This window comes from Globicephala melas, chromosome 20 (genome assembly GCF_963455315.2).
Source record: "Globicephala melas chromosome 20, mGloMel1.2, whole genome shotgun sequence".
Lineage (NCBI taxonomy): Eukaryota > Metazoa > Chordata > Mammalia > Artiodactyla > Delphinidae > Globicephala > Globicephala melas.
In genome coordinates, this window is record NC_083333.1 from 48,558,621 (window position 1) to 48,575,174 (window position 16,554).

General features: G+C 33.2%; 1 protein-coding gene across 3 annotated transcripts in view; it reads left to right on the forward strand.

Moving 5' to 3' along the window:
- BCAS3 (BCAS3 microtubule associated cell migration factor) overlaps positions 1-16,554 on the forward strand; it is a 573,053-nt gene that overhangs the window by 147,108 nt on the left and 409,391 nt on the right. For all 3 annotated transcript variants that reach the window (XM_060290805.1, XM_030881822.2, XM_060290806.1), the window contains exons 11-12: positions 2,861-2,944; positions 12,525-12,695. In XM_060290805.1, coding sequence (XP_060146788.1) covers positions 2,861-2,944; positions 12,525-12,695 — 255 coding nt within the window. The remainder of the gene's footprint in view (positions 1-2,860; positions 2,945-12,524; positions 12,696-16,554) is intronic.

Genomic DNA, 16,554 nt, shown 5'->3' on the forward strand with positions numbered 1-16,554 from the left:
TATTCGGGTTATGTATTTCTGTCTGGAATACTATAGTATTGTATGAGTGCTGTTCTGGACTTCCCACAGCCTCACATCTGGAGGCACATGGTATATGTCTGTCCTTTATTGGTGATGCTAATTTTGTCAAGGTCTTGTCCAGTTTCTGTACTGAATAAGTACTATTTTTTCCTCTTGTAACTAATAATGTGGAAAGAGCATGCTTATATCCTGCATTTTATCAAAATCTTAGCCTACCTAATTTTAGCATCCATTGATGATTCCTGCCTGAACCAGTCTTTACTATGAGGATTGCAAATTAATGGTTTTCCACTTCCCACTACACATTTACCTGTAGGCATTTGGCTTTCTATCATAATCAAGAACTTTCCCTTCTTTTTAAATCTTCCTGTTTCTATATTTTTGATAGGGGTTAATGATTCCTATTTTTTAAGTAGTTTTTAATTTTTTTCTGTCTTTAATTATTTTGGTTTTCAAATTATGCCAGAGTTGACCAATGAGAGTCCCTTTAGTCTGCTTCTTGTGACATTGTGTTGTGGCTTCATCAAAATTAAAAAAAAATAATTTCCTTACTTGCTATCATAAGAATAAGTCCAGGTCCATCTTGTACTTGCCTTGTCCCAGCCCTGGAATCATCTTCTTCTGATTTTACTGTTTCTTTTTAATGGGCAATGGTATTAGATACTAAGCTGTTGTCCAGTAGATGTGTTCATTGTTACTGGCGTATTTTTGCTTCTAGACTCTTTCAGTGGACAAAGTTTAGAAATATGCATGTTATATATCCACACACACTTATTATACACATAAAGAGGCAAATATACATATATGCATATTTGTGCACCCATGTATACCCATATACACATGTACATTTTGGAAATGAAGAGGTCATATTGGTATTTCCACAGGATTCTCTCTTTTTGTCCCCCGTTTCCTATTTGTATGTCCTTTGTTTTGGATAGGAGACCATGACATCGGCACGTTTTCTTCATTTCTTCAATCCTATAATGCCAAAAAGTAATTAGAGTTGCTTGCTCATACCACTGCAAAAATCAAACCAACTACAAAGAGTTCAGGATTTTCTTGCAATTTTCTCTGCTTTCATTACTGCCTAAAATGGAAGGTATGCAATCAAATACTGTGTTCATAGGTTATTTTAGTTAGTTTGTCCTTTATCCCCCTTTTTCTGCCTTCCTTCATTGTTACAGTTTTCATTTGATACATAATTGTATACATTTGTCTTTATATTTATTTATATGCGTATATATTTTCTCATATGTTATATAGATATATTTATATTTCCCTTTATTTCCCCAAAGATAACATTATATACATGGTCTTTTATACGTCGCTTTTTTCACTTACCATTATTTCCTGGTATTTGGGCATGATAGATTTTTGCACTATGGAAATTTCTGGTTTATCTTTTATTTTGATGTACTGAGATGCAAATATAACTTTTGTAATGAGTCTAAGTTTTAAAGAAATTTCTGGCTTAGTTATGTTTATGTAGAAATGCTGACTCAGATTTAGATGAATTGAAAAGGTGATAGTATTGCTTGTTTTCCTTGGTTATTTTAATTACCTGAAGCAGGGAAAAGATAGTGTTTCTAGGATATGTCTTTCCTTGCACATGCTTCAGAAGGCAGCAGAGGGGATAATTTTCATAATTCTTCAAATGTGTATTTGTGAATGAATGAATGAGTGACTGGGTGAGTAAGTGAGAGAGATTCTTTTTATTAGCTAAAGTGATCACTTTTCAAGCTCCCTCTTTTCCCGTGTGAAACTACATTTGCCAGTCACCTGCGATTTGGAAAATTCCACAGCACTATTGTCTTAAGGGATTTTTTTTTTTAAATACAAATCAGTGATGAAGAAAAGTTTGATTTTATAATAAAAGAATAAAAGTTTCACATATTAATCTTTATCAAGTGACCTGGTTTTAAATTATATAGAACATTTTTTTTGTTTTTATATTTTGGGAGAGGAAGATTTGTTCTGAATTCATATTCATATCACAATGTGGAGCTGTTCTAATAGTCTACTATTGCCGTTTTATTGAAAATTTTAAGTGTAAAAATCTGGCTAATGATTTTTTTATTTCCCTTTCGTTCTTTCTCTTTCTTCTTTTCTTTCTTTTTCTTTCTATTTTTTCTTTAAATTTAGAAGTGTAGGAGCAGTGGAGAGTTTAGTCTTGGTTAATTGCTCAGCACATGAGAGAATCATGCATGTCAAACTACTGATTCACTTTGGAAATTGACAGTTTGATTTACTTATTTATGAATAAGGGCATGTCTTTTTCATTCTAATGTTAAAACTGGTGAGCCCTCTGAAGTGGACAGCTATTATGTGTCATAGTTGATTTATGCATAATTTGTGCCACTTCCCCACAAACACAATTGAAAATGGAAATACGGCACATTCTTTTGTCTGTTTTTTAAAGTTTCCTTTTACAATCTTTATGTAGGAATTAAGAGGACAAAACCTCCAGTTTGTTAGCATGTTAAATATTTAATGTTAGGAAGTCATGGCTAAGTCCTTTGATTATGTTTCTAAAATTTATTTGTGGAAAGCCTGCCAGATCTCAAATCCTACCATTTCAGAGTTTATGAATTCTTAAAGACTATTCATCTTGTAATTAAAAATCGTATTTGAGCATGAAACTGCTTGAGTGGCACCACTAGATTATAAAAAGGGGTAAAAGTGTCTCAGCAGGGCTTTTAGCTGTTTGTCTGGAAAACACTCATGCAAACATTCCCACCCACCACCATCATTCTGCATGGTAAATAAGCTCTATCTTAAGAGCCTGTAGAGTTAAACAGTTTAATAGAAATAACTTTCTGGTCATTCTCTCTCTTTCCAGTTGATTCGATGTCATCAGTCCCGTGGTGGAGCCTGTGGAGACAACATTCAGTCTTATACTGCCACAGTCATTAGTGCTGCTAAAGTAAGTATCCAGTAGTCTCTAGGAGGTACGATTTTGTGGAGTAATTATCACGTTCCCTTTTCATTTGCAAAGGTCGAACAAACTTAAGTAAGTCAGAATTATTTTGTCACTCAAGAGAACTGGTGACTTAAAATGATTAGGTATTTAATCTCTTAAGTTTCCTAAATCATACTTTATATTCTATTGTAATGATTATAAGGTTTGTATTTATCCAATTTAAAATATTTAAGTCTGTTAGCTAGGTCAAAGTCTGTAATCTAATTACTTTGGAAAGAAGCTTTACATGTTTTAAGTAGTAACTTCTGGATTTGTGTGTGTGCGTGTGTGTGTGTGTATGTGTGTGATTTGCATCATTCTACCTATACTGACATCCCTTTGCATTTTTGAACATTTATGAATCTTCTTGACATAAAAAAAAATATTATTCCTTAACAAAACTTGAGCGAAATTCCTGGCACATTCAAAGATCCTTTCATGTCACACAGAGCTGCCCCCTGCATGTTTGTCAAGTGAATTCTTTTTGTGTATGTGCGAGGGTTAATTATGATGATGGCTCGTAAACTTTATGCTGATTATAAGGTATCCTTATAATCACCATCCTTTTGAATTGTGAAGTATACAACAAAACAATTCTAATAATAGGGATGACATAGTGAATCTAAATGACAGCATGTAATAGAAAGCACAACTATTCCGAAAAGAACAACAGTTTAAAACAAACCACAGGGAGGGAATCAAAGGTCACACTGTTTTATGTAAAACAAATACAAAAATACTTCAAGACTGATCACAAATGCTTACATGATGTGGTTTGATGAGAGAAGCATTACATATTTTTCACTCAAAGGGAATTATTGAATGGCTTTTTGCTTACAGCCCCATATATTTTAGATTTCAGAATCTTTATAAGAATGGTTTACTTTTCTCCTCTGTATGAAAAAATTATGGTTATTTCAGTGAAGAGAAATCTGAAACAGAGTAATTAGGCAGCATCAGTGTTATTTAGCCGACTTAGTTCCAGTTTTCCATGATAAGAACATAAAAATGACTTCCATAATTAAGTAGTGTAGTTATAAATATATTACTTTATAATTTTTACTGTTATATTATAGATTACACTCCTGTTATATTAGTATGTTCACTTGTGAAAATTTATCATGGTGTACACTTATAATTCCTGTACTTTGTTGTCTAAGTGGATATAGAACTTTGCTAAGGAAAGAAAAATCTCACAAAGATACTGTCATATTTAGATACCTTCTCCAGAGAATTCTATCTAATGTTTATGAATAAACAATGGCATAGATAAACAATAAGGATTTACTGTATAGCACAGGGAACTATATTCAATATCTTGTAATAACCTATAATGGAAAATAATCTGAAAAAAAATATGTAGTGGAATCACTTTGCCATACACCTGAAACTAACACAATCTTGTAAATCAACTATAATTCAGTTAAAAAAAAAGAATAAACAATGGCAATATTATGAAAACTCTTCTATAGAATAAAAAGGTCAGGTTATGCCTCATCTTGTTTCATGATTTAAGATCACCTTGATATTGAAACTTAACAAGAGCATTATGAAAAAGGAAAGCTATAGTCCTGTCTTGCTCATTAACATAGATAGGAAAAATCCTAAACAAAATACTAGCAGAAAAAAAAATACACAGAGGGATAATGTGTCATAATCCATTTGGGATAATTCCACAATTAAGGCTGGTTTACTACTCAAAATCAGTGAGTGTAATTTGCCACATTAGCAGAATAAAGGAGAAAATGATACAAATTATCTCAATATATGCACCAAAAGCGTTTGATAAAATCGAACATATATGCATTGATAAAACATTTTAGTAAATAGTGATAGTTTCTGGTTCTCTAGAATTCAGTTTTTCTCAAATTGCCAAACTATTTAAACATAGTAGACATGGTCTGTTTCTGATCATTTCACTATCTGGCTCCCTTTTAGTTGTGTTTTTGTTGTTTACTGTTAGTTCTCATTTATGATGTCTTGACTCCTTGTTTGCTAGAATTTTTAAAAAAGATTTGTAGAAACAGATGTGAGTTTGAGATCTAGGCTTGGATCATCTTAATCCAATTTCACAGATTGAGATTACTTAAATTATTTAAATAAAGGTCACCTGAAATAGCTGTAAGATCCTGATTACTACAGGTTCACTCTTATTTCTATTGTATGTCCCTTTATGTTTCAACCCAAAGCATGCAGGGAAAGTAGACCCCCTTGAACATGACTACCTAGTTCCACAAGTCTATCAAAAGCACTACTCAGTCTCTTAGAAGCCCCCTCTAGAATCATCCTGTGCATTTAGGCCTAAATACCAGCTCACATGTCTGGATTTCCTTGTTCTCTTGGATTTTGACCTAGTAACTCATCACTGTTTTGTTCAATATTCAGTAACTTCAAGCAGAATTAAAGAAAAATAAACTCCCTGGTTTTCCTACTTGTTTTCATTGGTAGGATTGATCTGATTTACCTAGCCTGTCATTACTGAAAATAGAAAATAAAATTTCTTCTTATTATTTCTTACCATTTTAATAATTTCTAGGTAATATGATATATTACCATGAGATATATAACATGGAGAATATTTAAAAAGCCATGTAGTATGTGCTCCTTAAGAGAATACTACACTTTCTTTGACAGAGTAATCATTAATATTTTTCTCTCTCTGACGACTGCTTCTCATGTGGCTTCATATAGGTTAACCACTTTGTTATATAGAAGGATTAATTATTAAATTTTTAATTCTTTTTTATGCCTCACATTATAATTGTAAGTATAAATTATATTAATTATATATGTGCTTGGATCTCCTTCAAGGAAATAATCTTTTTTGCCCACCCCGGATTTTCAAATAGCACTTAAAATTCATCTTTCCAAATAATTTGGCTTTCCTTATGAAGAATATAATAGTGGAAAATTCTCTGAGGTCGTATTGAAGGAAGAATTTTAATATTGAAATTGTTCAAATTGGATTATTTTGAAACATTTATTAAAACACTCCCAAACTCATTCTACTAGGCCACCATCACCCTGATACCAAAAGCAGAAAAAGATACAACAAAAAAAATTACAGACCAATATCACGGACGAATATAGGTGCAAAAATCCTCAACAAAATACTAGCAAACAGAATCCAACAACACATTAAAAGGATCATACACCATGGTCAAGTGGGATTTATCCCAGGGATGCAAGGATTCTTAAATATATGCAAATCAATCAGTGTGATATACCATATTAATAAATTGAAGAATAAGAGCCATATGATCATCTCAATAGATGCTGAAAAAGCTTTTGACAAAGTTCAACACCTATTTATGATAAAAACTCTCCAGAAAGGGGGCACAGAGGGAACCTACCTCAACATAATAAAGGCCCATATACGACAAACCCACAGCAAACATCATTCTCAGTGGTGAAAAACTGAAAGCATTTCCTCTAAGATCAGGAACAAGACACAGATGTCCACTCTTGCCACTGTTATTCAACATAGTTTTAGAAGTCCTAGCCATGGCAATTAGAGAAGAAAAAGAAATAAAAGGACTACAAATTGGAAAAGAAGAAGTAAAACTGTCACTATTTGCAGATGACATGATACTATACATAGAGAATCCTAAAGATGCCACCAGAAAGCTGCTAGAGCTAATCAATGAATTTGGTAAAGTTGCAGGATACAGAATTAATGCACAGAGATCTCTTGCATTCCTATACACTGACAACGAAAGATCAGAAAGAGAAATTAAGGAGACAATCCCATTCACCATTGCAACAAAAAGAATAAAATACCTAGGAATAAACCTACCTAAGGAGGTAAAAGACCTGTACTCAGAAAACTATAAGACACTGGTGAAAGAAATCAAAGATGATACAAACAGGTGGAGAGATATACCATGTTCTTGGATTGGAAGAATCAATATTGTGAAAATGACTGTTCTACCCAAAGCAGTTTACGGAGTCAGTGCAATCCCTATCAAATTACCAATGGCATTTTTTACAGAACTAGAACAAAAAATCTTAAAATTTGTATGGAGACTCAAAAGACCCTGAATAGCCAAAGTAATTTTGAGGGAAAAAAACGGAGCTGGAGGAATCTGACTCCCTGACTTCAGACTATATTACAAAGCCACAGTAAGCAAGACAATATGGTACTGGCATAAAAACATAAATACAGATCGATGGAACAGGATAGAAAGCCCAGAGATAAACCTACACACGTATGGTCACCTTATATTCAGTAAAGGAGGCAAGGATATACAATAGACAAAAGACAGCCTCTTCAATAAGTGGTGCTGGGAAATCTGGACAGCTACATGTAAAAGAATGAAATTAGAACACTTCCTAACACCATACACAAAAATAAACTCCAAATGGATTAAAGACCTAAATGTAAGACCAGACACTATAAAACTCTTAGAGGAAAGCGTAGGAAGAACACTCTTTGACATAAATCACAGCAAGATCTTTTTTGATCCACCTCCTTGAGTAATGGAAATAAAAACAAAAATAAACAATGGAAATGGACAAACGGACTTAATGAAACTTAAAAGTTTTTGCGCAGCAAAGGAAACTATAAACAATATGAAAAAACAACCCTCAGAATGTGAGAAAATATTTGCAAATGAATCAGTGGACAAAGGATTAATCTCTAAAATATATAAACAGCTCATGCAGCTCAATATTAAAAAAACAAACAACCCAATCAAAAAATGGGCAGAAGACCTAAATAGACATTTCTCCAAAGAAGACATACAGATGGCCAAGAAGCACATGAAAAGCTGCTCAACATCACTAATTATTAGAGAAATGCAAATCAAAACTACAATGAGGTATCACCTCACACTGGTTAGAATGGGCATCATCAGAAAATCTACAAACAACAAATGCTGGAGAGGGTGTGGAGAAAAGGGAACCCTCTTGCACTGTTGGTGGGAATGTAAATTGATACAGCCACTATGGAGAACAGTATGGAGGTTCCTTAAAAAACTAAAAATAGAATTACCATATGACCCAGCAATCCCACTACTGGGCATATACCCAGAGAAAACCATAATTCAAAAAGACACATGCACCCCAATGTACATTGCAGCACTATTTACAATACCCAGGTCATGGAAGCAACGTAAGTGTCCATCGACAGATGAATAGATAAAGAAGATGTGGTACATATATACAATGGAATATTACTCAGCCAGAAAAAGGAACGAAATTGGGTCATTTGTAGAGACGTGGATGGATCTAGAGACTGTCATACGGAGTGAAGTCAGAAAGAGGAAAACAAATATATTAATGCATATATGTGGAATCTAGAAAAATGGTACAAATGAACCGGTTTGCAAGGCAGCAGTAGAGACACAGATGTAGAGAAAAAACGGATGGACACCACACGGGGATAGTGGGGTGGGGAGGTGGTGGTGTGAATTGGGAGATTGGGATTGACATGTGTACACTAATATGTATAAAATAGATAACTAATAAGAACCAGCTGTATAAAAAAAGTAAAGTTAAAAAAAATGAAAGAAACACTTTTATTGAAAAAGAAAAAAAGACTGGATGGGGCCACCTACCCTTCACCTGGGCCTGTGCAAGGGTCTGCTCCATGACCTTTTGAATGTGCAGAGACCTGTAGCTTTGTTATGCCTGTACATTTTTTCCAAATCATTTTCCCCCACGCTTCCCACACTCCCCACACCTCAGACCGCCCTGCTTCTTTATTCTTTATCACATAAATACCCTGAGCCCCTTGCCTTCAGGGAGGTGCATTTGAGATTTGTTCTCCTGTCTTCTTGCTTGGCTATATTGTGAAGAAAACTTCTCTTTGCTACAAACCTCGATGTCTCAGCTTTTTGGCTTCCTGTGTGTTGGGCAAGATGAACCTGGTTTGGTAACATATGTGTATGTGTATAATTGTTTATGATTGTCAGTTTATTAGTCTCTCCCACTAGATGGTGAATTCCTTGAGGTCGGGGACTATATTTTGTTCATTTCTGTAAACCCAATATGTAGCAGTCAATAAATGAATTCAATAATGGAATAAATGTAATAATGAATTTGGAAAAAAAAAGAATGCTACACTTCCTTTGACAGAGTAATCATTAATATTGTTCTCTCTCTGATAGCTTCTCATGTGGCTTCATATAGGTTAACCACATTGTTATATAGAAGGAATAATTATTACATTTTTAATTCTCTTTTATGTCTTACATTACAATTGTAAGTATAAATTATATTAATTGTATATGTGTTTGGATCTCTTTAGAGGAAATAATCTTTTTTTTTCTCCTGGATTTTCAAATAGCACTTAAAATTCATCTTTCCAAATAATTTGGCTTTCCTTATAAAGAATATAATAGTGAAAAATTCTCTGAGGTCGTATTGAAGGAAGAAGTTTAATATTGAAATTGTTCAAATTGGATTATTTTGAAATATTTATTAAATCTTGGTCCATATATTCTAGTTACCTTATAACTGTTTTATTTGATTTTTCCTTTTAATGCGTTTTAACCCCAGCGTTGTAAATTGATTTAATAAAAATGCCTCTGTTTTCTCCTGTTATCTGATAACTTCTTAATGACAACTAACAGCTTTTGTGAAAGCAGCACCATTAGTCCTAATGGATAGGGAGGACAACTGATATGGCCTGAGAAAGGTTAAAGATGACTAGTGACCCTTTGGCAAATCTGTCTGCAACAGAACAGAATAAGAACCATGCTCATTTGAATTTTTGGTCACAGTAGATTATCTGACACATTCGTTATAGTCTTATGTTCAGCACTTTACAGTACAGATTAGTTATGTGAATATTCTTGTAATATTCTTCAGATTGTGAGGACACTAGTGCTCGCTGATATGACTCTAACATGGAAACAAATTTCTCCTAGAGGCAAAGGTCTTTACCAATGTAGAAAGCTTCCAGCACCCCTCTCTCACACCCTGCGTTAGACCTTATTTGAAAGTTAATGAGCTATGATAGAGAGTACCGTCATGTTACTTACTATACAAAGTAAAGATTTGATGACTGTTAAATTTTGGGTTTAAGTTTTTGTCCACTGATAAGAAGACCCAACCAATAGTCCTAAGTTGTTGTTTTTTTTTTTTTAGAAGCATCATTAACTCTTTCTGTAATATTAGCCTTTAACGCTGAAATATACTACTCTTTTTCCCCTCTTTCTGGAGTTTTTTTCCTAGTTCTCTTCTATTAACTTTTCCCTTTATCTTGTGGTTTGCTTTGGTATGTTACTTCCACTTTCTGTGTGCTCCAGTTATTTTAGTTTTATTCCTTTTCATTGGTATAAGAGCATGAAATAATTAGCTCAAGGGCAAACAGGGAGGATAAACAATTAAAGACTTTAAACCTGAAAGGCATTCCTTTGATAAAGGGATAGCTCCGTTTAAGTGGGAGCATCTCCATTAGCATTAATGGAGTAAGTACATCAGCTGAAGCATCTCAGAGGTTAATCAGGCTTCCTGGCCCGCTTTTGACATCAATATACTGTGGCGCCTGGTTTTGTTGGTCCTTCAGAGGCTTTCTTGACAACACTCTAACAGACTTTGTGTAAGTCATTTCTTGTGAATTATTGAAATAAATGTTTGGCTGCTAATTGAGGAGCACTAATGTGTTTTATAATCACTGCAGTTTGAGTTTTTAGCACTAAACAAAACAGTTACAATTGATTTGTGGCTTTTTCTTGGTTTCAGTCAGCTGTAAGTTATATCATTTTGCTTGAATTCAGCAAATGGCTTTGCTGATTATTTTATTTAAGTATTTATTAGGATACACTATTACGGTTTTCATTTCTCCTTCCCAGTATGCATTTGTGTACTGAATTCATGAAGTGTGTGAGATCACAGGTAGTAACAGGAATAGATTACAAGGCAATACTGGATAGTGGTTTGGAGATAGTCCTGGTTTTGAGTTCTGGCTTTGTCGTTGGCTGGCTGTTTGAGCTGCCATTTTCTTTAACTTCTGTAGCCTCAATTTTCTCTTCTTTAAAGAGTAGAGGTGTTTGAGGATATCTATCCAGATCATTTTTGTTAAAGAGCCTTAACCATTTCTGAGTTCATAATCAAGTTTCCATGGAACGTAGCTACAGTAAAATAATACATATATTATGTATGTTTCTTTTTTTTTTTTTTTTTTTTTTGCGGTACGTGGGCCTGTCACTGTTGTGGCCTCTCCCGTTGCGGAGCACAGGCTCCGGACGCGCAGGCTCAGCGGCTATGGCTCACGGGCCCAGCTGCTCCGCGGCATGTGGGATCTTCCTGGATTGGGGCACGAACCCGTGTCCCCTGCATCGGCAGGCAGACTCTCAACCACTGCGCCACCAGGGAAGCCCTGTTTCGTTTTTTTTTTTAGTTCCATCTGGTTGTTGTTTAAATTACATTTAGGCCTTTATAAACAACCTTTTTTTGCCTAGTAGCATTTATAAATTAATATTTGAAATGCTGTATATATAATATACATTTTAAAATTTAGCTGTAGCATATGCTAGAATATAGGTCCATAATTATTTTAAAAGAGCAAGTCATGGTATTGAAGATTAATTTGAAGTATTTTAATAAAAACTTTTCCTCACAGTATGAGGATATGTGTCTATTGTATCATACATAATTTCTGATATGTCCATGTAATCTAAACAACTTATTTTGGCTCTAATGATTAGATATGTTAATGTGTTTATGAATCACATAATTTTCTCTTTGTTTTCACTTTCTTCCCTTTCGGACAAAAAGAGAAAACCCCGTTACTTAACATGATTGTTTGTTAGTGGTTATGAGAATAATCAGATGAGATTCACATAAAAGAAAACATGCACATGAGTTAGTTTCATCTCTTTGTTTTCAATGAAATGGAACTAAAATGTAATTCTGAAACGTCTTAAGTTGTCTTTAATTGAAATAATATATTAGGACCATTACATTAAATTGTTTTCTGTTAGCAGAGAGAAAAGAACCTTCTTGGTTAATTTTATATGACATTTCATTCATCTAGTAAAAAGTATCTTAGATGGAGACTGTATTTTCTACATGCCAAATCTTGATGTGCAATATTATATAACATCATATTATAGATTTACTTTGGAATCAAAGTTGTTTTCACATATGAATTCTACCAGTATCTCAGTCTTTTTCCTGCTAAAAAGTTGACTCAGTATTAGATTTATACTGTTTAAAAAATAGAACATCACATAGTTGCTACTTCTTAATATTTCACATATTTTAAGTTATATGCATTGAGGAGAGGGGAAAAATAAATACTGTTAATAAAAGTATAATTGTATCCTCATGTGAAACAAACTCTTTAATTATTTACCTATAGCTTTATTCTCACCATGCTGGCTTTGGGGAATCTACTGATTCACTCAATCTAATACCAATTTTCTAACTAAAATTTAAGATCGTATAAAAATCAGACTGAATTTCTGTGACAGTGCACTGCTACATATAAGCTTGTTAGAGAATAAAGAATTTAATGTGAATTAACAAAACATGTATTACTATTTAGAATCCAAATACTGATGTGAAGTCATACATTTTACCTTTCATTGTATAGACATTGAAAACTGGCCTGACAATGGTTGGGAAGGTGGTGACTCAGCTGACAGGCACGCTGCCTTCAGGTGTGACAGAAGATGATGTTGCCATCCATAGTAATTCAAGGCGGAGTCCTCTGGTCCCAGGCATCATCACAGTAATCGACACTGAGACAGTTGGAGAGGGCCAGGTAAGAACATGTGATGCATGTAATGTTCATTTTGTGCAGAGGATGGAGTAACTAACAATATCGTTTGGGATCAAGATCATACAAAATGTATTTGGAGATGTGTTAATTTGGAATTGTAGAAAATTAAGGTTATCTCAGGTTAGAATTTTGTTTTTTTCAAAAAATGATGAGTAATTATTGTACAACACAGGGAATATAGCCAATATTTTATAAAAACTATAAATGATGTAGACCCTTTTAAAAAATGATGAGTAACATGTTAAAACCTATTATTTCAGACATTGTTAATGTATCAAACCTGAAGGTAAAATTGAGGTTCTATAGAATTCTCTTGCTATCTCTTCATCAGGACATTTGTTCCATAAATAAATAATTATATATCTCATTTATACTGTTTAGTACTGTTTCTTTTTTTTAATGACACTTGTTATAACTTAGACTAATTATGACTAATTATGATGGTAATAAATGACAATAATATTAATAAATTGTATTACAAATTTTATTACAGATACCTCCTTATAAATATGGAAAAATATAAAAAAATCTCAAAGAGTGTATTAGAATATATAAATGGTAATAACTTATTATAAGATCTTATATCTTCACATAAAATAGATTTTTACAGCCTATGTTCAGAAACATTTAGGAGTGATTATAAACATGGAGACATACGTTATGCTTATGTAAGTCTTGCTAGAAAGAAACCAGTTGGGTTTTGTTTTTCTCCCTCATACATTCATAGACAGTATTTTCTTTTGAATCATGGTCATGAATTTTAAAATACATTTCTGAAAGGAAGGTAATTTTCATGGTTTGTGATCCTTGCTATAAATACACAATGTAAACCTGATTACTAGAATGAGATAGGAGTAGAGCAAGATTTGGAAATAGAAATTATTTTAATTTTATATAGAATTTATATTTAATTCCATTTTCAGAACATAATTATGTGAGCCATTAAAATATTAACCCTAAATATTGCATGTTCTTTTGAGAAAATCTGCTTCCAGTATATGTGGTTCTACATCTTGATGAAAGATTACATTTGGCTGGTACTCATATACTAATTCCTATAGTAAGATCAAGTGGCATTTCAAAAAAATATGGACTGTGCTGCAATTAAAACACCCCCAAAAATCTTTGAATTTCTGGGTTATTGAATCTGGCTATTATATTTTATTTAAAATCTGAATAATGCAATTCTCTGCCTTTCCCATCTTAACTTTGTGGTTAATCAGATATGTTACAGACTTGTATTCCTGTTTAAAACTCATTTTAATGAAGTGCTAGCAAACTTTTCGTTGACTGTAATGACTTTTTTTTTTAAGTTGTGTTAATTAGCTCAAGTTGATAGACACATACAGATGTTCTCTTTTTAAATTGGAATTAAATATATAAACCCTTAGTGTTTTATGAGTGTTAAAGTAAAAAATATTTTCTTTTGTCCTTCGATTCTTAATTAATTCACCTCCAAGGCCACCCACATTTACTAAGTAGTAACAACCCTCCTCAACACTGTCTAGTTTGGTGAGTGGATTGAAATCTGTTAAGAATCTAGCATTTGTTGACAGACTGATTTGTGGTAATTTAAAAGTTGAAAATGTTATCTCATTATTTTTGATGAAATAGAGCTATAACTCATTAATTTATGTAATGAGTAAAAAGAAAAATTTAATTTATACGAAAAGCATAGCATTTGGTCTTGTGTTTTCACATGTGGTTTCTTTGGGGTTTTTTTTCCCCTAGTTCTTTGTTAACTTTTTATAACTTTAAATTGGAATTCTCACATTTGGAATATGGAAGTGAACAGTAGATTGTACAAAAGTTCATTTTTCTGTATAAGTGCATTGTTAACCCTGGAAACAAGTAAAGTTGTTCATTAGGAAATAAGAATCATAGAAATGTTAGCTTTTAAAAGTTAAAAAAGTGAAAGTGTTGCTCAACCTGAAAAGTTTTATCTTTTCTATTATTTGTTGGGAGCATAATCTCTTTTCATTCCTACTTATAACATATTCTGCAGTTTTGATTGATTTAAAAATTCTATTAAAAGACAGGAAATAAATAATAAGTTGCTATGTGCATTTTTAAGGAATTATAAATATTTTTTTAAGCAATAAGATTTCCTCAATATAATACTGTCTTCTTTTATTAATGTGAATCTGTTTTTTGTCAGGAAGACATTTTTGTCTCTAATAAATAGTTCAGTTGAAGTACAAAGCTGTTTTTAGGTTATGCTGGATTGTATTAGAAAGACTGCAGTGGTTAATGTCATGGATTTATCACTTTTAGCCCTTTCCCACTGATGTTTGACCTTAGCTGTAGTGTTTCTTCTTGTCCCTATACATATCAGGAACTAAAGCTGACATTATGTGCACTTTTGCTGTTTAAAGCCATTGAGCCTTTAATAAATATATTTTCATGTTTACAGGGATAGTGTATAAAATTTGATTCACCATCTTTCTGATGCTGAATTGATTAGTTTGATTTGATGGTGACAGGATCACTGTATGGTACCTGCATTAAAGGGGAATGTATTTGCTTGACTTTGTCCATTTTTATCTGTGTTACTTTCATGTTTTATTTAAAAGCATTTCGTGGCTAGGATAAGTTAAGCGATAAAATTTGCCTTTATAAATTTATATAATTTTAGTTTAACAAGGTGGCAAAGTCTCTAATCAAAGAAAAACGCTCCAGAATGATAACATAAACTAGAGCTATTTCTTGCCCTGGTTGCAAATACAAGTGTTATTCATAGTAATTTGATGGTTCCTATGGTGTTTGTCTATCTTTTTGTTCATATGATAAAGCCTTATCCACCTTGTATCCACCTTGCTTTGCTTTGTTTTAACAAACGCAAGTTGTTGCTACATATACTTGGGGGTTTAGCCTGTTTAGTTAAGTAGTGAGTAAAAATTAAATGTCTCAGGACAACTGTATTGGGATATCGCTGGTATTGATTTGATATTGATATTTTAGGCAAGATGATGATGCAGTGGAGAGAATCTCTACAAAAGTATCTGGTTGTTATATTTGTGAAGTTCATAAAGAGAACATTCGAAGAATCCTATATAGTGGCATGAGGTTTTGGTATTCACCAAGATTAATGAGCCTTTTTGCTGGATGGCTTCTGTATTAGTACCATCAAGTAGAGTACTCAGTGCTAATTGTATTGGAAGGAGAGGTATAGGGTTATAATATATGAAAGGAAAGGGAATCATAAGATTGAGTTAAAATAGAGAAGTGGGCAAAGGACAAAATATTTCAGTGAAAAAATAAAATACTTACAAATGGTGTAAAATCTTTAGACTTGACTTGTTATGAGAGAGAGACAAAACTACCCTAAGATACCACTTGTCACCTATCAGCATGAAAGAAATCAAAAAGCTTGCAGTATACTCTACATTTTTTTAATACTCTTTTAAAAGAATATATTTATTTATTTGGCTGTGCCTGGCATGCGGGATCTTTTTAGTTGTGGCATGTGGGATCTTTTATTAGTTGCGGCATGCAGGATCTTGTTGTAGTTGTGGCACACGGGATCTTTAGTTGCAGCATGTGGGATCTAGTTCCCTGACCAGGGATCAAACCCAGCCCCCCCTGCATTGGGAGCGTGGAGTCTTAGCCATTGGATCACCGGGGAAGTCCCTGCTCTACATTTTTCACTTTTAATTTTGAAATAATTGTAGACTCACAGTAAGTTGAAGATAGTTTCCCCAAACTGTGACATCTTATATAACTGTCGTAAAATATCAAAACCAGGATATTGACAATGACGCTTTACTGTTAACTAGGCTACAGACCATATTCAGCTCTCACCATTTGTTTTACTTGCATTCATTTGTGTGTGTATCCAGAA